General features: G+C 49.5%; 2 protein-coding genes across 2 annotated transcripts in view; one reads left to right on the forward strand and one right to left on the reverse strand.

Annotated features, from left to right (window-relative positions):
- The window catches only part of COL4A1 (collagen type IV alpha 1 chain), a 165,273-nt gene extending 150,576 nt beyond the window's left edge, over nucleotides 1–14,697 (reverse strand). The window contains exon 1 of the mRNA XM_077314467.1: nucleotides 14,458–14,697. Within this exon, the coding sequence (XP_077170582.1) occupies nucleotides 14,458–14,550 (93 nt within the window). The 5' untranslated portion in view covers nucleotides 14,551–14,697. The remainder of the gene's footprint in view (nucleotides 1–14,457) is intronic.
- A 72-nt stretch (nucleotides 14,698–14,769) lies between these two features.
- The window catches only part of COL4A2 (collagen type IV alpha 2 chain), a 155,851-nt gene continuing 146,864 nt past the window's right edge, over nucleotides 14,770–23,756 (forward strand). Inside the window, exons 1-2 of the mRNA XM_077314453.1 lie at nucleotides 14,770–15,078; nucleotides 15,227–15,281. Coding sequence (XP_077170568.1) covers nucleotides 15,053–15,078; nucleotides 15,227–15,281 — 81 coding nt within the window. The 5' untranslated portion in view covers nucleotides 14,770–15,052. The remainder of the gene's footprint in view (nucleotides 15,079–15,226; nucleotides 15,282–23,756) is intronic.

Genomic DNA, 23,756 nt, shown 5'->3' on the forward strand with positions numbered 1-23,756 from the left:
TACCTAAAGAAGGGGTGGGGGGATCTTTTCAGGAACTATTCAAGCTGCAGTGAGGTCCTCAGGCATGCTTATATGCATGACAGTCCTAGAATCATAGAATCATAGAGTTGGAAGGGGCCATACAGGCCATAGAATCATAGAATCATAGAGTTGGAAGGGGCCATACAGGCCATCTAGTCCAACCCCCTGCTCAACGCAGGATCAGCCCTAAGCATCCTAAAGCATCCAAGAAAAGTGTGTATCCAACCTTTGCTTGAAGACTGCCAGTGAGGGGGAGCTCACCACCTCCTTAGGCAGCCTATTCTACTGCTGAACTACTCTGACTGTGAAAAACTTTTTCCTGATATCTAGCCTATATCGTTGTACTTGTAATTTAAACCTTTTACTGCGTGTCCTCTCCTCTGCAGCCAACGGAAACAGCATCCTGCCCTCCTCCAAATGACAACCTTTCAAATACTTAAAGACGGCTATCATGTCCCCTCTCAACCGCTTTTTCGCCAGGCTGAACATTCCCAAGTCCCTCAACCTATCTTCATAGGGCTTGGTCCCTTGGCCCCAGATCATCTTCGTCGCTCTCCTCTGTACCCTTTCAATTTTATCTACTGTTTGAACCAATGCTGGAACAATTTATCTGGCAATCTCTTTGTAATGATGAGTAAATACAATTTCTTTTACATCTCTTATATACCAAGAGGAACAGCCATAATGGCTTCTAGATCAATTCCGTTTGCATTGGCTTCATCAGTGGTTGAAACCTCAAATCCTCCAAAAACAGTTTGTAGTATCAAAGGTGGCAAAATCCTATCACCTTTCCGTTTTGCAAATGCTGGCAGGGGCTTATGGGAAATATAGTTCATGGACATCTGGAGGGACGCAATTTGACTACCTCTGGTTTAGTTGACCAGACACAGTGTGGGTTAGCTCTCAACTGAAATCTCTGTCTTTATACTAGAGAATCTCCTCATAGGAGTATATCAGCTAAGGAGCAGACCTCCCACAGACCAATTTCAGACTAAACTAACTTACACAGTCAGTATAACAAATCCCACCCAGTTGTGGCTAGCCTGTCATATCAGTCAATTAATGGGTAACGAATTTAAAAAATATACAAAACATTACCTCCCTCCCATTCAGGAAACCCTTCCAGAGCTGTCAAGAAACCGCAGGTTTCAGGAAACCCTGGTTGAGACTAGGGTTGTGCACATGGTGGTCAGATTCAGCTGTTACAGGCCGATGCAGCCAGCGCCGTGCCGTGGGGGGGGGGAGGGGAGGCACAGGGGCTGGTGCATAACTTGGCATACAGATGCAGGCGCAGAGTTATGCACCGGCGCCTGTGCCTCCCCTACCCCCCTCCCGCGGCGTTGGCTGCATCAGCCTGGAACGGCCCATTAGGACGCTGCCATGCAGAACTCTAGTTGAGACAGCCTGATATAACCCTTTTGCCAGAATGGCACCAGGGGGTTTCCCCCCAACAAACTACTGGATGGAGTCACTGAAGCAGTCGGTGCTAACTTAAATGGACTCCAGGGAATGGTAGAGGACAGGAAGGCCCGGAGGATCATTGTCCATGGGGTCACAATGGGTCGGACACGACTTCACACCTAACAACAACAACAAAAACATATCAGGTCATGTTGACCGCCCTCCCTCCCAAAATGGCCAATGAAGGACCCGGAGGGGATGGGAAGGGGAGGGGGCCCAGGTGGGCATGTACGCAGCTATGCTTCCCTACCATATTCTGGACAATCATGCCACTTCTTGGGTTTTTCGAAGCCTGAAAAATGTTTCAGGGTTTTCTCAACAGTAAAAAAGTTGACAAACATTGTTCTATAGAGTTCCCCTGAATTCCTCCTGGTTCTTAAAGAAAATGGGCACCCTTTCAGTTTGTGTCACAACTTCCTCCCTTCGTGGATGAACCAGCCTCCCACTGCCTTCAGTGGTAACTGGGGCTCTTTCACACTCACCTGTATCTTAGGAAATACACCCCTGATTCCCCCTCGCCTAATAAGCTGGGTTCCACTTTCTCTTCCTTAGAAGGTTTCACCTCACACTTCAGCCTAATTTGGGAGTATCAGTGTGAGTACTCACATTTCCTCTGCCAAATGATTGCTCTAGTTGACCAGGCACTGTGTGGCTTAGATCTCAATTGAAATCTCTGTCTTTATACTTGAGATTCTCCTCAGAGGAGTCTATCAGCTAAGGAGCAGACCTCCCACAGACCAATTTCAGACTAAACTCTAACTTACACAGACTTCCCTCCAGTCAGTATAACAAATCCCACCCAGTTGTGGCTCGCCTGTCATAGGAACCGGAGCAGCCTGTAGTCCTTGCTATGTCTGCCTCGTGAGGATTTTTATCCCCTGACTAATCATTGCTGTAGTTACAGTGCTCAGAACCTCATTTTCCAGTGATATATATCACACTCTACCTCCAAAATCTTCATGTATTTTTCAACACAGAACTGGCAACCCTCGTTATGACAAACATGGATCATCTACACCAGTGTCCCCAACCCCTGGTCCGGAGACCGGTCACGGTCCGTAGATCATTCAGTACCGGGCCCTCCTTGTCCTCCTCCCCGGCTGCTGCCTCGGGGGCTGCCCTGCCACTCTGCCACCGGCTCATCTTTGGTGCTCTCCGGCGACTGCCATGGCTGGGGCACCCCCTTGGCATGGCACTGCGCAGCTGCTGCTGGCAGCGCCCCCCAGTGGGTGGCAGGAACTCAGGAGGACCAGCAGGAAAGCAAGCGTAGCAAGGGCTCAGGAAGCGGCGACGTCCCTTGGCAAAAGACTACCCCCACCCACGGGCCTCAGTAAAATTGTCAAGCGTTGATCGGTCCCCGGTGATAAAAAGCTTGAGGACCACTGATCTACACCACTACACAGAGTCTTTCCTTTCTTCACTGTTCAGTTCAGTTTTATTAAGGTTATAATAGCCCATAAGCCATACACCTAGACATTTGCATTTAAAAAAAAAACAAAGTAAAACAGAAGTTTGCTATGCCAACAACACAATTTTGACTTAAACTGGTCAAATGCAATCAGATGAGTATTTCAAAAATCATTTTTCTCAAAAAATATATTTCATTCTGCTTCCTATTTTGAGCAGTCAAAGAAAACATGAAATAATTAATCAAGTTCTGCCATTTGGCGGTCATGGTAGCGTTGTTTTGAAGGTATAGGAAGAAAATGAAACCGAAGGTATAGGAAGAAAACATTGCATCATGCAATCATATAGGACTGTCTCAACTTAGGAACTGTGAATACATTAAAGCACAGGGGCGGATCCAATTCAGTGGAATATTTAATTCCGAAGTGAGGAAGGGAGCATTTTCTTCACTGAAGATAGTGGGACTGACATTTTAATCAGATTCCAATCATGGGCATTATTTTCTCCTGCACTTTCCCACTCTGGCTTGCCTGTTTTTGTAACTTTTCCAAGGGGACTCTCTATTATCCAGCCCTGTAACAGCACCGCTCCCAAAAACATTTTCCTGGGACAAAGTGACTGAATAAACTTGAGTGGGATTCCAAGTAGGCCTAAAAGACCATTTTAGGATTGGTCTCCAAGACTCCTCTCAAGCAGCACTCTAAATCTCTACATCTAGTCATGAAGCTTTACAAGACAGTGATAAGACGGCTGTTGTTTTGTGCAACTCTTTAAGATCAATTGCTCACTAAGATCTTCCAGGATCAAAGCAGTCTCCTAAAGGCAAATTCCCTGCATGCGTAACACCAGTTCCAATCCAATGATACAACACCCTTCCCCATTACCTTGACATCAGTCCAAATCCCAAAACGTGGAACAAGTCATTCTGTCTCTTTAAGCACCTTTGAGCCACATTCCAGGAAACATTCCAAGAAGCCATGGCTAAGGAAGGGAAGGACAGCAATTTTCGGACTAGAGGAAGGAAAAGGAATGGATATTGAGAGGAACGGGAAACGGGGGCAAAAAATAGCAAGCACAGTGATTGGAAACAAAGATTCAGACTCATTGTTTCTGGAAATCTGATAGGGGTCATCCTGACATCTAGAAGTTTCTTCCCACAAAACTTCGAAGCTGATCTCAAATTGCAGTTCATATTCTGGTGGGAACTGGGAGACCAAGTCATCTATCTGCTCCCATACTACCTCTCTGTAATTCAATCACTACTGAGTTCCATAAAAAAAAGTTAGGACTCTCAGGCTTATCAAAGACATTCCTGATTAATTTTCCCTCTAAGTAGGGTTGGCAGCCTCAGGTAATGGCTGGAGATCTCCCAGAATTACAACTGGTCTCTGGACAACATAGATCAGTTCCCACTGGAAAAATTGGCTGCCTTGGAAGGTGGACTCTGTGGCATTATATCTCTTTGAAGACCTTCCTCTCTCTCCCCAGGCTCCAATACTCAAAATCTTTAGAATTTCACAGGTGGCAACTACACCTCTAATTAATAGAGTAAGTTCTAGTTAGTTGTTATTGTTGTTAGGTGCGAAGTCGTGTCCGACCCCATCGCGACCCCATGGACAAAGATCCTCCAGGCCTTCCTGTCCTCTACCATTCCCCGGAGTCCATTTAAGTTTGCACCTACTGCTTCAGTGACTCCATCCAGCCACCTCATTCTCTGTCATCCCCTTCTTCTTTTGCCCTGGATCGCTCCCAGCATTAGGCTCTTCTCCAGGGAGTCCTTCCTTCTCATGAGGTGGCCAAAGTATTTGAGTTTCATCTTCAGGATCTGGCCTTCTAAGGAGCAGTCAGGGCTGATCTCCTCTAGGACTAACCGGTTTGTTCACCTTGCAGTCCAAGGGACTAGTTAGAAGTAGTAGTATAATTTATTGACTTTGGCCAAAGGACTGGCCTATCTCAGTATATCTCCCAGAGGTCACTTTGCTCCATGACAGCAAATCATCCGGTAGTCCTCATCCCCAAAGAAATCCAACTGGCCTCAATCAGGGCCAGGGCTTCCTCTGAGCTCCCTGAGAACGTCAGAGCCTTAACAGAACAGAACAGGACCTGCAAGATGGAGCTCTTCCACCAGGCTTATGGTTGAGGCCAGTTCAGACAAGCAAGCACATGAACCATAAAGGGCCTCGCCCTGCTGCAATCCAGACAGCTCGCACCGGTTGTCCCAATGAGAACTCTAATGGGGATGTGGTCACCTGTTTGGTTGATTTAATTGTAAATCGTTTTTTAATCGTATTATTGATTTGAATTATTATATATTAATGTTGTCAACCACCCTGAGATAGCAGGCCGAAAGGGGTGGCCTAGAAATCTGAGAATGAATGAACAGGCGGACGGATGGACGGACGAACAAACGAACGGACGGACAGACGGAAAGACGAACAAACAAACAAACGAACGAACAAATGCACAAACGAACAAACAGATGGATGGATGGATGGATGGATGGATGGATGGATGGATGGATGGGTGGGTGGGTGGGTGGGTGGGTGGATGGGTGGGTGGGTGGATGGGTGGGTGGATGGGTGGATGGATGAACAAACAAATGAACGAACAAACAAACAGACGGATGGATGGATGGACGGACGGACGGACAAACAAACAAGTAAATGAAAAAGGTTCCCACAAACAGCCACAAAAGAAGGGGGGGAAGGCAGGGAAACCATAAAATACCACAGATAACAAGCATATATGAGTTCTAGTTAGTTACTCATTTTCATTTCTTCATATCCTCTGGAGGACAGGGGGAATGTGTGCTACTTCCATGAATGGCGGCCCAATCATTCCACTATTCTGATCTCATGCCACTGAGAGAAAATTCCCACAGCCAGGTCATGACATGGGATTTTGTCTCTTCTATAATATACAAGGCATGCACTTTATGAAGTGAGCTCTGACTCATGAATGCTTCTGCTAGCAGAAATCTGGTTCGTTTTTAAAGGTGCTGCTGGACTGCTCATTGATCCTGCTTGTCCTTAGGCTCCTGATAGCATCACATTCTTCTACAATCTCCATACTTCTTTGCAAGCAAGCAAACAGGCACAACAGACCCATTTAGCCAAGGCATACCACAAGCACCTAAAGTGCCCAATGCATAAAGTAAAATAGATATTTTTTGACCTCCTAGTGTAGGAGAAACACGGGGTGCTAACCTTCCCTCCATTGCTGAAAAGACAATCTATCTTTCATCTGACCAGGTTGATAATGTAACATCTAAAACTGCTCTATTTGCCCAGGCTGTAAGGAAAATAAGGGCCAACGTTACAACCACTAAGGCAGCCTCTTAACTCTCTTGCGCTGTTTCAGATCTTTGGTTTTAAATTTTATATTTTGATACAGTTCCTTTTATTCTCTTTTACTATTTGTAAATTTGTACTTTATATTTTGTAAATGCCTTTGGCTATATACAAATAAATGCATCTATCTATAAGGTGCCCAATGCAATCTAGTTCCGTGCTACAAGCACAAGGTTAAAGTGCTGGAGCAAGGAGCATTGGAATTTCCTTTGCACGGGTAGCCAAGGTCCGTGTCCAGCACCCATTCCGCACACGTTGGATAATGCACTTTCAGCGTGATTTTACAGCTGGATTTTCCTGTGCGGAACAGGAAAATCCACTCCTAAACTGCATTAGAAGTGCATTATCCAACATGTGCAGAATGGGTGCAGGGCAGCAGCTGTCGGCAGTGACGAACCACAGAAGAAAGGACTTTGGAAGGAAAAGGAAGGAAGAGGGAAGACAAAGTCTGCTGAAACCGGAAGCTTAAAGAAACAAGAAAACAACCTTCTCCCGTTAACAACAACATTATATCTGTGGGTTCAAGAAAGACACAGTTGGTACATTTCAGCTCTTCAATTGACCCAAGCCAAACACTAAACTGAGTTCCCCATGCCCACCTCATATATACAGGTCATGAACAAATAGATCTCTCTGCCCGGTAACCTCATTGGTCCTATGCAGAGACCTCTCATTGGACGTTGACTCGAACATTTCATTGGTTACAGAACACCTGTAATCCTTGCTTCCCATTGGCTGTTTTATTACGATTCCAGCTTGGATCTCAAGCTCTGGTCCTCTGAGGAATTGCATACACAACAAACAGCATGAGCCTAATACTGACCTAAGGCACAAAACTGATATACTCTTTAGGAATATATCACAACTTTAGCAGGCTTTCAAACAGCCTCTCTCTGAAACAGCAGGAGAATCGGTTTTGATTTCCCATTCCTCCTCCATGTGCAGCCAGCCAGCTTTGGGACAGTCACAGTAAGCCATTGTAAGCCGCTTTGAGACTCCTTTGGGTAATAAGAAGCGGAGTACAAAACTCCAGCTCTTCTTTCAAATGGGATGGCACAAGCTAGGCAGTTCTTGGAAGCTAAGCAGGGTTGGCCCTGCTTAGTATTTGGATGGGCTGATTCTGTGAAGGCTCAAGAAGGTGGCAGGTTACAGTAGAAGAGCGATATGGTTGTGAGTGTCCTGCATAGTGCAGGGGGTTGGACTGGATGACCCATGAGGTCCCTTCCAACTCTATGATTCTATGATTCTATGAGTGTTCACACACACACACACACACACAAAATAGAAATTACCTCCTCTATGCAATGGGGTCTTTGTCATACTCAAAATAAATAATGTGCTACTGGCTGGAAAAAATAATTATTCCCCAAATAATTAAATGCATTAAAAACACAGCAGAATTTTAACATTCTCCATTTCCCCCCCAACCAGAAATGTTAAAAGGAAGACAATCTGAAGAACTATTCTTCAGGTGCTCTGTTTGTTTCAAGACTTCACAGAACATCTTTTTGATGCGGGACACATCTTCGGGCGCGGTCCCTGAGATGGAAATGGGTACAGACATGACATCTGTAGCCCCAGGAAGGCCTGGGCAGTCACAGGTCAGTGTGATAGCCGAGTGGGTCAGTGCAGCAGCCGGCCATCCCAGCACCACCCTGCCCAGCCAGGGGATATCGTGAGGTGGTGCTGAGGCCGGGTGGGACAGCGGCACTGCAAAGGTGAGGAGAGGAGGGGCAGAAGCCGTACGGCTTCTGGTGGCGGGGTGGCTGCCCTCCAGGCCCCTGGGAGCCAGCACAAGCCCAAGTGCTCCCCTCCAGGCCGGAGGAAGCCAGGGCCCTCCTGGGAGAAGAGGTAAGGAGGAAGGGGGGAGGACTCTTTGTGTGCATGTTTGTGTATGTATGTCTGGGGGGAGGGATCGGGGAGTAGGTCGGGGAAGGAAGAGGGAAGGAGAGGGCAGGGGAAAGTGGTGAGGGAAGGGGTTTGCGTGTGTGTGTTTGTGAGAGAGGGAGGGAGGGTTCGGGGGATGCATAAAAGAGGGCCAGAGCAGGTATGTGTCCTACACACCTGGGAGAGCCTGGGTGTCACTACTTTTATTAATCCTAACTGATGGCCAGCAGTGCAAACAGTTGACTGTGTCAGCAGAGTTAAACCCTTCTAAGTCCATGGAAGTCAATGGGCTTGGGAGGAAGTCTAACTCGGCTCAGGATGGAACTGGACAATGGAAACAATGGAAACTGTGAGTCTGCAAATGCTGGCTTTTAAGCACAATATAAAGTACAAAAGTTTGGACACCGTGGCTTCTGAAAATATCCTCTTTTGTTTAGTCTGGATCGACAACAAGGACGATGTCCCCAGTAACAAGCAACCATGACAGGGGCTCTGATCTTAGTCATTATTTATCTATATTTGTTTGCCTCTTAAAGACCTTTGCTATGACTACTGTCCCTGAAAGGGCAGAAGACTGAATGCTGAATTCTTGATCTAATTAGAGCAGGAGGCCCCATTTGTGAGTAATATCCTTTTTAAAAAGCCCAAGAACTTGTACGGAAGTGTTAGGGGTAATCAAACTGCGGCCCTCCAGATGTCCATGGACTACAATTCCCAGGAGCCCCTGCCAGCATTCGCTGGCAGGGGCTCCTGGGAATTGTAGTCCATGGACATCTGGAGGGCCGCAGTTTGACTACCCCTGTGTTAGGGGCTGCAAATGGCTGGAAGAACATCGGTGCTGGATACAGAAGGCCCCAGTGCAGTCTCTGGAGGATTCTAGGGCAGGGGTAGTCAACCTGTGGTCCTCCAGATGTTCATGGACTACAATTCCCATGAGGCTCATGGGAATTGTAGTCCACGGACATCTGGAGGACCACAGGTTGACTACCCCTGCTCTAGGGAAAAGGGCCCCAGGGAACAAGTTCTGGGAAATTCTGCTCTCTACCTGAAAGTCACTGCCAGGCTGACTGGGCAACCATACTTCCCAGCCTCACCTCCTTCGCAGGGTTGTTGTGAGGAAAAATGAAAAGAGTATATAGTAAACTCCTCTGGGGAGCCAGTGGGGTGAAAAATGGGGGATATGTGAATAAATAAAAAATCAACCGACAAGGATTCTCGCCCCTTGGATGTGGAACAATGTTCAACAAACAACATTTGTGGAACACTTATCAGGGCCTGGAGGGGGTGGGGAGGGGAGGGTCCCCCTGTGGGCATCTACACAGCTATGTTTCCCAACCATCATCTGCACAATTGCACCACTTCTGGGGTTTCTCGGAAGCCTGAAGAATGGTTCAGGAGTTTCTCAATGGTAAAATGATGAGAAAGGCTGCTTTAAAGCTAGCATGAAACTGAGAATGAAGTCAAAAGTCTAGCCTTGCTCTCATGTGCCACAACTGAGATGGTAAATCCATGCCTGCAGTATATGACTTCAGATGAGGGGGTCACTTTATTTATTTATTTATTTATTTATTTATTTATTCATTCATTCATTCATTCATTCATTCATTCATTCATTCATTCATTTACAATTGGATTTATATACCGCCGTTCGCCAAAAGGTCTCAAAGGAAACCAGAGCGAGGCCATGCAGCTCACAGTTCTGGCACAAAGCTGGGAGAAGAGATGCAGAGGCCCTAACATTTTTGAGCTGGCGAACCATTTTAGGATGCAGACCCAAGCAGTGGGCGCAAACCCAAAATGGCAGCCATGAAAGGCAGAGGCAGTCAAAGAGGTCATGCATCACAGTAGCTCTTCAACACTTCAGGATGCTGTTCAAAATGCCTATGTGGTTTAACAGTGTTTTCTTGCATACACAATAAAACTTCCTTTAGAAGAAGAAGAAGAAGAGTTGGTTCTTATATGCTGCTTTTCTCTACCCGAAGGAGGCTCAAAGCGGCTTACAGTCGCCTTCCCTTTCCTCTCCCCACAACAGACACCCTGTGGGGTAGGTGAGGCTGAGAGAGCCCTGATATCACTGCTTGGTCAGAACAGCTTTATCAATGCTGTGGGAAGCCCAAGGTTCCCCAGCTGGCTGCATGTGGGGGAGTGCAGAATCTAACCCGGCACGCCAGATTAGAAGTCCACACTCCTAACCACTACACCAAGCTGGCTTTGGTCATGCTGCAAAGGTGCATAATCAAATGAATCTGCAATGCTTTGCTCATGCTGCATAATCTGCATGCTTTGGTCATGCTGCATCGTCAAATGAATCTGCAATGCCCAAACAGAAACCGTGGTAGGCAAAAGCCTTGACCGCTTTCTAAAAAACACTGGGTGGGCATCAGGAACGATGTTAGCAGGGGCCACAGCACAGGTGAGCACCACGCTAGGGATCCCTGCATTACCCAGGCCCCTAGGCCACCATTTTAACCCGTACCCCAAAGGTGTCCTCAAGTCTCCCTATAGTACACTTGCCCCAAAGGGAAGACAAGCCCTTCCTTCCTCTGATCTCCCCTCCCCCCCATTATCCAAGTTCAGATGACACAGAATCCATCACAATGCAGCTGATGAGGTCTTCCTGCCTCCATGTTTCCAAGCCAAACCAGAAGGCACAAAGACAGGGAGATACATAGGGTTGCCAACCTCCAGGGGGTGGCTGCAGATCTCCTGGAATTATAATTACAAAATCTACTGGGCCCTCCAGAACCTCCTTCTACCAGATATGACCACTGGATATATCATGGGGCAATTTCGATCTGTCCAGTCTGCTGAGTGATGATCAAAATATTAAATGGTGTAAATGATTTATTTATCCCTTTTAAAAAGGCTTTAGGTCAGATGCTGGCAGGGGCTCATGGGAATTGTAGTCCATGGACATCTGGAGGGCCGTAGTTTGACTACCCCTGCTTTAGGTAGTTTACATAATAAATCCCATAAAACATGATAAAAATCCCCATATCAACCCCCTTGATGGTGAAAAAACTCCCTCCCACCACCAGCTCTACAGAACCTCTGAAAACCAAATCTCAGGAGAGATCTTCCTAGGGGGTAGCCTGATTACCTTGGTGAGGGGCCCCATCTTTTCCTTATCCTGGCCTCAACCAAAAACCCAGCGGAAGAGCTCCATCTTGCAGGCCCTGTGGAACTGTGAAAGCTGTGACAGAGCCCATAGCTCTCTCGGGAGCTAATTCCACCAGGTAGGGGCCAGGACCAAAAAGGCCCAGGCCCTGGCCCTGGTGAAGGCCAGACAAGCCTCTCTTGGGCCAGGGACCTCCAACAGATCCATACCCACAGAGCACAAGGCCCTGTAGGGAGCATAAGGGGAATAGGTGGTCCCTCAGGAATATGGGCCCCAGACCATGGATGGCTTAAAGGTTAACACCAAAATCTTGATCTGGGCTGCAACTGGCAACCAATGTAGCTGCCTCAGCACAGGCTAGATATGGGTCCTCCAAGATGCTCCTGTGAGGACCCTAGCAGCCGCATTGTGCACCACCTGCAATTTCCGGGTCAAGGACAAGAATAGGCCTGTGTAGAGCGAGTTACAGAAATCTAATCCGGAGGTGACCATTGCATGGATAACTGTGGACAAGCAGTCCAAGGACAGGTAGGTTAAACGTTGTGTTGTGGATGTTTATTTGTTTCTTGCATTTATATCTCGCCCTCCCGTGCGGCTCTGGGCAGTTTACAGAGAACATGAAAACGAACGTGATAAATACGATACAAGTTCGGTAACTACATTATCAACGATAACAACAACTGAATGATCGATCACTGTTTCACTGTAACGTTAACATGCCGATCCTGGTCCCAGGAGATATTGCCCCTAACCTCAACCAAATGCTTGGCGGAAGAGCTCCATTTTGCAGGCCTTGCGGGACTGTGCTAGCAGCTGATGAAGTGACTGAGTTTAGGTTGTATCTGTCGTATTGGATTCACGTTCTCTGTGAACCGCCCTGTGATTAGATGACTGGTAGATAGAAAGACAGAGTCTCCAGACCACAGAGGGGAAAACGTTCACCTGGAGAAAAAGGCTATTCTGAAAAGTGGACTGTATGTCAATATACCCTGCTGAGGTCTTCATCCCTCCCAAACTCCACCCTCCCCAGGGTCCGTCCATCAAATCTTCAGGGATTTCCGAACCCAGAACTGGCAACCTGAGCTGAGGCCTTCTCCTGATGTTGCTTCTTGGCTCTGGGATTGAGGTTTATTGCCTCTTAATACTAACGTGGAAGTTCCCGTCAGTCACCAGGGTTTGTAGCCACGGATATACTTATCTTCCATGGGTCTGTCTCGTCCCCTTTGAAAGCTTTCTATACCTGTGGCCATCCCTAAAACCTTTGGCAGTTAATCCTACATTTCAATCACCCGTAGTGTAAAGATGCATTTTCTTTTGTCCAGCCTGAATCTAGTGTCCCTCAGCGTCTCTTGATGCCCTGGAATTCTAGTGTTCTGAAAAGGGAGGAAGAATTTCTCTTTGTCAGCATTCTCGGCCTCCTGCAGCCATCTCACCTCCATTTTATGCTCCTCTGCCTTCTTCTCCCCCGCTGCATTCTGGGAACCACAGTTCTACAACCACCTAATATGAAATCCAGAGTCTAAAATGCGGTGGCCAAACTGTGGCTCTCCAGAGGTCCATGGACTACAATTACCATGAGCCCCTGCCGTTGGCAGGGGCTCATGGTAATTGTAGTCCATGGACCTCTGGAGAGCCAGTTTGCCCCCCCCTGCCCAAGGCCATCTAAAAGCATCTAACTGCATCAATGCCAACAAGGTGGTGAAGTCTATCACATTCAATAGAACCAAATAATGATTCGTTTTCACAGGATTCGGGGTGATTAATTTTGGCTCTCTTGACTTCTGCAAGAGTTTACTGGTTTGTTTAAAAGTGGGGGGGAGGCAAAGAGTTGGGCGTTTAACAGACCATACGCTACCGTTCCCTTCGCTTCTACTATTTTCCACATAGCTACTCATGATCATAGGCCACTCTCCGACCGTTTATGCACTGGAGGTTTCGTGCCAGGCTGCAGGCTGGAGTTTTAGTCATGGCAGGTTGCCCCACCTCTTCCTGCACCCACATGGGGGAGCATTTGGCCTGGTGCACCTCATCCACCCCCTATCTGTGCTCCTGCATGGGAGCTGGGGCAGTGAAGTTCCCAGTGCATAATCGGTCTCCTCCACACCCTTTCTGAGGAGCGGCTCCATTTCCATGCAGGAGATTAGAAGAAGAGTCTTATTTGGGGGTTATTCTGGATGCTGCAGCCCTCAACTGACCCCATGCTCAACAAGGGCCTGGCAGCCCCGAAAAGTCAGTCTCCTCTCCCCTGAATACCGAAGACGGCTGAGACTCAAGTGCCCCTGCTTTAAAATAAAGGTTACAAAGGGGAACAAATGCAGATAGGCTGGAAGCAAGGAACGTAGGATGCCGCACACTGTACGAAGTCAAGTCTTCGGCGCATTACACCGAAATGTGGACAACAGTTGCAGCAGGGGGTCCATAAGCTGACAACTGCCTAGTCCTTTATCTATTCCTGGTGGGAATGTGGCATGGCGGGCCGAATTCTTCAAGCCTAGGCCCCCAACCCAGCAGCTTCCCCCCACGGGATGCGCTCAGACTCAACCGGCCAGGAGCATCTCAAAACAGAGTCACGACGGGACTGTCGCGAGCTTTGCCCACCCCGACCACAGCCACCCCGCCTGGAGGGGGTCGAGGAACTCTACCGGGCGCCGGGGAGGGGTGGGGGGAGGGAAAGAAAAAGGTTGATGGCCAAAATCTGATGGCCAAACGGCCAAATGAGGGTTCCTCTTGCCCATCCCAAAAAATCATAAGGCGAGAAAAACCTTTTCTTATATATATATTTGCACTGCTTTATAGCCACGGGGGTTGGGCTTCTCTTTGCTTGTCCAGCATCACCAACCGGCCAGCGCTTCCCACCGCGTGCGCCCCGTCCGATCCCGCTCGCTGCCGAGCCTGGGCCGGGGGCATCGCGAGCCTCTCTCGCAATTCAAGTCACCTCCCGAGACGCGGAGCCTGCTAGACGGCATCCTTAGGGCACGTGGAAGGAGACCCCCCCCTTCCCCACACCCCAGCCGTCTCTGTTCCGGCAGCACGAGCCTTGGAATCCCCCCCCCCACCCCTCCTCCCTGGGCGGCATCCCGTTGCTCCTTCGGCCGGCCGCACGCCCCGGAGCCGGCTCCAGGACGGCCGTCGAGCAAAGTCCCGCCGAGTCCCCGCCGGGCTTCTCCCCCGCCGGCCGGGCTGCTGGCTGTGGCTGCCTCGCTTGCTACTCACCGCCGCCGCCGCCGCCGCCCCCGGCCCGAGGAGGGTCGCCGCCAGCAGGAGCGCCGCGCCTGGGCGCCCCCACCAGGTCCCCACGCTGCCCATGGTCGCCCGGCGGCCCCGATCCCCGCCTGCGTCTCTCCCGCGGCTCGCTTCGGGCGCCTCTCGAGGCGCGCCGGCCGAGCGTGCCTCGCAGCCCCCGCGGGTGGACGGGGTGGGCGGCCGCGGCCCCTCCCTGCCCCGCCCCTCGACGGGAGGGAGGGAGGGAGGGAAGAGGCAGGCAGGGCGGCCGCCGAGCTCGCCTGGCCTGGCTTGGCCTGGAGGGGCGGCCCACTGGCCGGCCGGCGAGCCCCCGCGCTGAAGCCCGACGCCGTCCGCTCAGGCTCTCCTCGAGGCTTCACCCACCCACCCCCCTGCGCCGACCGTCCGTCCGTCTGTCCCCCGAGGAGGGGGCGTTGCGAGCCTCGGCCAGCGCAGAGACGGCGAGAGCCGCGCCTCCGACGGGCCCGCCGCGCCCCACTTCTGCCTGCCTGCTGCCTGCCTGCCTCCTCCGCTTTCGCGCTGACCGGGCGCCGTCGGCTTTCTGCATTCCGCCAGTCGAGCCGAGATGAGGCGCCCCCCGCCCCTCCGGCGGTAAGTGGGAGCCCCTTTTGGGGAGGGAGGAGAGTGGTGGTCTTCTCCTGCCTCCCCGTGCCCGCCTGGCGGCGTCGGAAGCCGCCCCCCCCCCCGTCCGTCCGTCCACCTGGGCGCTGCCAACCTCTCCGCGCTTCTCTTTTGGCAGGCTGGCGCTCCTCCTCGTGGGACTGGCGGCGCTCGGGAGCGGGCCAGTGCGAGCGGTAAGTCAGTGGGGCCTGGGGTGTGGGGGGGATGTGGAGGGGGGCTTCCCTGCTGGAGCTCCTCACCCATCATAGATCAAGAAGGGGAGGCGAGTTGGGCTGTCGCAGCGGCTGACAAAGAGCAAGAGCCCAGGAGCACCTTAAAAGACTAACCACTTCTGTGGCGCATGCAATCTCTGGAGTTGCATGCGCAGGGAAGCTCAGACCCAGAATCTAACTTTGGTTGGTTAGATTTGGTTGGTTTGGCTCAAACTCTGTTCCGAAGCCTTCGTTTTTAGGATCGCACCCATTCTTCCTGCCTGGTGGTGCCTGAGGTCACTGGCCGGTGGCCACTGGACAAGGTGCACTGCGGGTACACTTGGCTGCCAGCCATCCTTAACACTGGGGGCGCACCGTCCACTGATGGCATTTGGGTGGTGCGCTGGCCCTGGGGGCGGGGGAGGCGATGCTTGCGTCCTCTTGTCCTGTCCCCTTTGAACTCAGCTGGTGCATTCCCTCCCCACCCCATGGTGGCATCTACAGATGTGGGCCAAGCTTCACCTGTTGAACATCAGCCTGCCTTGCGTTAAAGGCCCACTGGCTGGGCGGGGGAAGATGGAAGGAGACTTATGGAGAGCATGCAGTTGTACATTTTGGCCAGCGGCCTCGTTCCTCGTTGGTGCTGTCACACTTGCTGCTAGGGAATAGTGACTCTTTTAAAAGAGATTGATGCTCAGTTGCAAATACAATTGTTTTTTTTGGGGGGGGGGGGAGTTGTACCGGTGTTTGCAGAATTCATGCTGGGGTTCTGCATCAGTTAAATGAAGTGTGTTGTTGTGCCCTACAGATCAACATGCAAATATCCCTATCTTGTCAGTCCCAAGTCCTGTGTAAAGGGTGTTTCTTGGGGCAGTGAACACCCGTATTTACTTTTTTTTTTTTTTGCCTTTCTTTCCCCTTTTAAACAAACCGGTAAACTTTTGCAGAAGTCAAGAGAGCCAAAATTAATCAGCCCGAATCCTGTGAAAACTAGTCATAATTTGGTTCCGTTGAATGTGACGGACTTCACCGCCTTGTTGGCATTGGTGCAATTAGATGCCTTTAGATGGTGGTGTGTGTGTGGCCAAACTGGCTCTCCAGAGATCCATGGACTCTAATTCCCGTGAGCCCCTGCCATTTGGCAGGGGCTCATGGGAATTGTAGTCCATGGACCTCTGGAGAACCACAGTTTGGCCATCGCATTTTAGACTTTGGAAAAGGCAGCAAATGTTTTGTCTGAAACCCTCATAGGTTGGGGCGTGCATGGAAGTCCACCCACCATTTTCTTTTTTTGCTAAAAGGAGACATATATGGCCCTGATCCAGCTCTATGGGTCACCTGCAGTGGGCTAGTGGGCAAATGGATCCATAGGCTTGGGCTGAATCCACCTGCAGTTCTCTCCCCCCTCCCCCGGCCATGGCACTGCTGATGACCACATGACTGGGCTTGTATGTGCATGTGCAGGCCAGGGGCTTAAATAGGTCATCTCAGTCTGAGATCATTTTCAGGGTGCCTGACTGTAAAAAGGAGGGGGGGGGGGTGTTCTGCTGCTGGCCCCTGCTTCCTGGATTAACTTTGTAATTTCCCCTGTGAATATTGTTCCTTTGCTCACCATTGTTCATTTTCTGCAGCTTTCTCTAAGTCCGTTCCTTGTGTTTAAAAGTGCAATTGCACACAGGCATTATTTATTTTATTTATTTATGTTTCAATTTATACCCTGCTGCTCCCAGCAAGCTGGCTCACGGTGGTTCACAATAAAAGCCCCAATAAAATGTACAATATTATCCCATTGAAACACCCCTATGGTGGTGACAATTCCAAACCCCATAGCGCTAGCTATCATCCGGTCTCAGAGGGACCCCGAGTGCCAACCTCATCGCCCACAGCCATGGTCAGCTGTTGGGGAATCTCCAATTCTAGATCGTTCCTTCTCATCTGGCAGGGGGTCGTCTGATCTTCCTGGCTGGCCTCAACCATAGACCCAGCAGAAGAGCTCTGTCTTACAGGCCCTGCAGAATGCCGAAAGCTCCCACAGAGCCCTCAGCTCGTCTGTGAGGTCATTCCACCGGGTCAAGACCAAAAAACCCCTAGCCCTAGTCAAGGCCAACCGAAATTCCCTGGGGCCCAGAATCACGTGTCCTCCAAAGTGTTCCAGCCACAATATGCACCAGTTGCAATTTCCAGGTCAGGGACAAGGGCAGGCCCACGTTGAGCAAGTTACAGAGGTTAATTCTGGAGGTGACCGTCACATGGATGACTGTGGTCAGGTGCTCAGGAGACAGGTAGGGTGCTAGTATCCTTGCCTGGCAAAGATGATAGAACACCTGGCGGGCTATCTTAGTGACCTGGGCCTCCATGGATAGTGAGACATCCAAAGTCATTCCCAAATTCCTGGCCTGGGGCGCGGTGGTCAGTTGCATCCCGGCCAGGGTGAGCAAATGCTCTTCCTGTCTTGCTTCCTTCCTACCCAACCACAGGACCTCCATCTTGGAGGGGTTGAGTTTCAGGGGACTGTGCTCTCACCATCCAGCTCCAGCTTCCAAACATCTGGTGAATGGATCTGGCAGGGAGTGTGGGTGGCCGTTTGTGAGGAGATAGTTGTCATCCGCATATTGATGACAACCCAGCCCAAAACTCCTCACCAGCTGGGCCAGAGGGCATATAAAGATGTTAAACGAAGTGGGGGAGATCACCGCCCCTTGCGGGGGACCCCACAAGGAACTCAACAAGGGTGTGATAATTCATCCCCCACTGCCACCCTCTGGTTAAGGTTTTGAGATTGAAAAAAAAACAAATCTATATGAAAGCCAGTTTTACACTGTGGAAACATTTGTTTGTGGTAAAAATATAACTTTGAGATGTGCTAAGTCTCACCCACCCACCCCCCTTCAAAAATTCACTTCTTTCTCTCTCCCTGTGACATATTTGAGAGCCAGTTTGGTTTAGTGGTTAGGAGTGCGGACTTCTAATCTGGCGAGCTGAGTTCGATTCTACACTCCCCCACATGCAGCCAACTGGGTGACCTTGGGCTCACCATGGCACTGATAAAACTGTTCTGACTGAGCAGTAATATCAGGGCTCTCTCAGCCTCACCCACCTCACAGGGTGTCTGTTGTGGGGAGAGGAAAGGGAAGGCGAATGTAAGCTGCTTTGAGACTCCAAGTAGAGAAAAGCAGCATGTAAGAACCAACTCTTCTTCTTCTTTCTGGTCTGCTGTTTTCAGTGTCTGCTTTCTTCCAGGGATCTTTCTCCAGTAAGGGAGAGCACAGTATGGCAAGCAGATCTGGCTCTGTCATGATAACAGACAAAGCCCACATGTTACCCGCCATGACATGTCCATGTTGCCAAGGCAGCAAGGCAGTGCTCCCTTTCTCGGCCTAGCTGCACGGCAGTCCTGAACAACCACTCAGCACATGGTAAAACATTTCCTGGGACCTTGGAAAACGCTTTGCTTTCACACGCTGACAGACAGGTTTGCACAGAACCTTCTTAGATACACTGAAACAAGTATAATGCAGAAATTGACAGTGTTTCCCCCATTGTTTTGACTGTGGGAGTCCCCTTTGATATTTGGAAATGTAGCGAGCAAAGCTTTAAAACACACACATTACAACACATCAGAGAATCTTCTAGAAAATAGGAACATATATTAAGAATTCGTTGGTGAGCCACTGATGAAAATTCGGCATGTGTATCCAGACTCCATTCTGGCACAGCTGGAATAAAAGAAGAAGAAAAAGGTTTAGTCTCTCAGGTTTTTTTGTAGGTTTGGCTTTAGGCATCTGGGGGATCCAGTCCTTCTTAGCTATTTCAGGCTAATAACAGAGACTTGCCTGTCAGCTGTTAGGTTTAAGGGGCTGCCAGCCTTTTCGGCCCAACCATGGACAGGCTCTTCTGTCTGCTGCCAGCTTGAAATGGATAGCAGCCATTTGAGCACAGACCCTTTTGCTTCCCCTCACTTGGTGTGTGTGTGGGGGGGGGGGGTGTGAAATGGATAGCCCTGAATTAGCCGGTTCATTTTTGGTTAGTTTGTATCTATCTCTACTAATAAGAGCATCAAGTCATCACCTTTGTTCTATTTCAAATGCTAATCTCAGAACATTTGTCATTGCATTTCAAAGTGCTAAGCAGCTATACCTCTTCCCAAGGAAAAATTATGACACCCCCCATAAAGATACATTTGAATTTTACAATTGATATTATTTCTATTATAGTGTATAAATGTGAATTGTATGTTTTAACTCATGTAAGCCACCCTGTAAGCCACCAAAAGAGCCTCTTGTGGCGCAGAGTGGTAAGGCAGCAGGCATGCAGTCTGAAAGCTCTGCCCATGAGGCTGGGAGTTCAATCCCAGCAGCCGGCTCAAAGTTGACTCAGCCTTCCATCCTTCTGAGGTCGGTAAAATGAGTACCGAGCTTGATGGGGGGTAAACGGTAATGACTGGGGAAGGCACTGGCAAACCACCCCGTACTGAGTCTGCCATGAAAACGCTAGAGGGCGTCACCCCAAGGGTCAGACATGACTCGGTGCTTGCACAGGGGATACCTTTACCTTTAAGCCACCCTGAGTCTTTGGGAAATGGCAACATATAATTATTACTAGAAATTAAGCCCACTGTAAGAAAAATACAGCGGGCACTAGCAGGCAGTGGGTGGGTGCGGGAGGGCCCCCCCATGGGAGGGAGGGAGGGAAGGAAGGAGGGAATGTAGGCAGGCAGGCAGGCAGGCATAGAGAAAGGGAGAGCGAGGGAGAGGGAAAGAAAGTGAAACAGGGGGCAGGAGGGGGGGAAGGGACCGTGGTGCGGGTGTGGGGTGGAGGGAGCTGTGAGGGCTCCCTCCCAACACCCCCTCGCTCCAGGCCTTCGCAGGCACCCAAGGAGCGCAGCTGCTGGCTCTAAGAGCCTGGGAGCCTGGGAAGGCCTGTCTCTTCCCCCCCCCTCCCGGCTGTCTCTCCCCCCCCCCCCCAGGTCCCGGCTTCCAGGCAGCGAAAGGAGCAGGCCTGCTCCTTTCACTGCACGGAATACTTCCACCCCCCTCCCTCCCGATGTCCCGGCTTTGCCGCCAGGTGGTGATGGCTCTTCCCCCGGCCCCCTCACCTCTTGGACTGACAGAAGCAGGTCTGCCGCGTCGACGGCCCTGCTCCTTTCCCGGCAGTGAAGGCTCTTCCCCCTCACCTCTCTGAGTGACACTCGGAGGGGCCAATCAGGAGCTGCTTTGCAGCTCCTGATTGGTCCCTGCGAGTTTTTATCCCGGACTCATCCCGCCCCTTTCTCCTCCCACATTGCCCTTAGCCTTTTATTCCTATCGCTCCCGCGGAGTGGTTTACAGATTGTCATTACTGTTGTTAATTATGTCTATTTTCCCTGCTTTATCTCTGGGGACTCAGCACCAATTATATTACAAGGAAATCTACATATAAAAATAGAATAAATAAATAAAAATAATACACGCCGCAGCTAAAATATACAGGTCGTTAATTTAGTCAAATTAATAAATTAGTTAGATTTAAAATTCTTAGAACTCTTTGGGGGATGTATGGGGAGAGGCAGTCCTGCTGATACGATGGTCCCAGACCTTTCATGCAAATACAGTTATTAATAATAATAATCCCAATCCAGTTGCCTGCCCCAAGGGCTGCAGGAATGGGGGAGGGATTCTACCATCAATCTTGTCATATCCTCTTTTATCTTTGTTTTGTTGTTTGTTATGAGATGGGGTTTTATCATGTTTTAAAGGGGGGGTTATTGTACCCTGCCACATGTCCCTGGAGAGTGTCTGAAATAAAATAAATAGAAAATAAATAAAATCAACAACTGTACCAGAAAAATTGAGAATCCCATCATGATCAACTGTACAGTGGTGGCTGATAAATGTTTTTAAATAAATTAGTAAGTAGTATTTAGTTAATTAATTTCTGTCCCACTTATAACCCCAGTGAGGACCCATAGAAGCTTACATAATTTTCCTCTCCTTCATTTTATCTTCGCAACTCAGCTGGCCAAGTTTTGTGCCGCCGCTATAAAAATCCAATGCTCTAAAGTAGCATAGTTTTAAGTTCTATTTTATGATCTGTTTTAAATTTTATTATATTAAATGACCATATTCTTTTGATCTTTTATGTATTAACTTCATATAACTTGGTCTGAATGACTGTAATAAAGTTTGACTGACTGTCTTCACAACACCCCTGTGAGGTGGGTTAGCTCAAGAGTGTATGAGTGGCCCAAGTTAACCCAGCAAGCTTCCTTGGCACAAGTGAGGACCTGAATCACCTATATACTAGTGCATGCTGACAGGGGCTCATGGGAATTGTAGTCCATGGGCCTCTGGAGAGCCACAGTTTGGCCGCCCCTGGAATAGTCCAACACATTCCACCACTGCATGCACACTATACTGATTTTTAAAAACGGACACAGAAAATTATGTACATGCAAGTTAGCTTAATGTCTGTCTCAGGCGAATTAGTAGACACTGTAATCAAAGATAGAATTATTGGACACACAGAGAAACAAAGCCTGCTGAAGGAATCATAGAATCACAGAATAATAGAATTGGAAGGGAACTCGTGGGTCATCTAGTCCAATCCTGTGCACTATGCAGGACACTCACAGAATCACAGTATCAGATGGCTATCTAGCCTCTGTTTAAAAATTTCTAAAGATGGAGAACCCACCACCTCCTAAGGAAGCCTGTTCCACTGAGAAACTGCTCTAACTGTCGAGAACTTCCTCCGGATGTTGAGACGGAATTTCTTTTGAATTAATTTCATCCCATTCATTCTGGTCTGTCCCTCTGGGACAAGAGAGAACAATTCTGCTCCATCCTCCATATGGCAGCCTTTTAAATACTTTAAGATGGTTATCAGATCCCCTCTCAGTCATCTCCCCCAACCTTTCCTCATACGTCTTGATCTCCAAACCCCTCACCATCTTTGTTGCCCTCCTCTGGACACGCTCCAGTTTGTCAACATCCCTCTTCAACTGGGGTGCCCAAAACTGAACTCATTACTCCAAGTGAGGCCAAACCAGAGCAGAGAAAAATCAGCATAGCTTCAGCAAAAGGAAATCCTGACTCGTCCACCTTTTGGAGTTCTTTGACAAAGTGAGCAAACATGTTATAATGTTATCATGCTATAATGAAGAGCTGACAGATGTTTCTTATTTGGAGTTTTGAGTCTTTTGACAACATAACTCACTAAAGACTCTTGAGTAAGCTTAGCAGTCATGGGACAAGAAGGCGGGTTCTTTTATGAATCAGACATTGGCTTAATGGAAATGAAGCAAAGACTAGGAATAAATGGACAGTTCTAGCAATGGAAGGAAGTAAGCAGTGGGGTCCTACAAGGGTTGGTATTTGGGCCAGTGCCCAAATTTGTTTGTAAATGTTCTGAAACCAGGGGTGAGCAGTGCAATGGCCATGTTTTCGAATGACACAAAATTATTGAGACTGGTGAAAGACAAAGATGACTGTGAAGACTTCCAGGAGGATTTCCACAAATTGGGGAAATGGACAATGATGTACAACAGCTCTGTGTTACAGGCCCTCTGGGACTGTTTAAGGTTCCAGGGCAGTGGTTCCCAACCTTCTTCTGGTCGAGGACAGTGTCTGGGGGTGGGGGAGAGCCGGGCGCCGTGTGGCAGTTGCACGTAAATGTGCATGCGCAGTTGCCACGCATACACGTTTTTCACCACCAGGTGGCGCTAACGCACATGTGCGGGATTGCCGTGCATGCGTGTTTTCGGCTACAGGGAAGCAGACGCGCATGTGCGGCAGCTCCGTGCATGTGCATTTGCGGCGCAGGTGTGCCGGCGGCTGCGGCTGCCTCTTCCCCCCCTCTCAGCTAGCAGCTAGCCGGGCCGCGAGCGAAGCAGCCACTTCACTCGCGGCCTGGCAAGCTTCTCGCTGCAGGGGGGAGGCAGGCGTGGCTGCCGGCGGCCCGGTACTGTGGCCTTTGCAGCCCAGTATTGGGCTGCAGGCCGGGGGTTGAGGACCCCCATTCTAGGGAGCCCTAAACTCATCCAGAAGATTGTTCCACCACACTGGAGCCACATGCTTGAGCCCAGTTTGAGTGTAAGGATCAAATCCTTGAACCTGATTCCGTCTTCGATCTGGAGCCCATGCAGTTGTGTGTTACACACAGGTGTAACATACGCTCTTATTGGGGTCCTTGTAAGGGCCCTGGCTGCCTCGTTCTGGACCAGTTGGAATTTCCAGAGCAGCCTCAAGGGCAGCCTTGTGTAGAACAAGTTACAGAAATCTAATCTGGAGGTGAAGCTTGCGTGGATCACAATGTCAAGTTGCCATGCCTGGTAGAGAAGGTAGAAGTTTAGGCAGGCAACATTTATGACTTGGGCCTCCATTGACAAGGAGGCATCCACAGTCACACCCGAGCTCCTGACCAAGGCCGAAGGTATTAATTCGACTATGTCAAGAGTTGGTAATTACACTGCCCTCGGCC

This window comes from Paroedura picta, chromosome 1, assembly GCF_049243985.1.
Source record: "Paroedura picta isolate Pp20150507F chromosome 1, Ppicta_v3.0, whole genome shotgun sequence".
NCBI lineage: Eukaryota > Metazoa > Chordata > Lepidosauria > Squamata > Gekkonidae > Paroedura > Paroedura picta.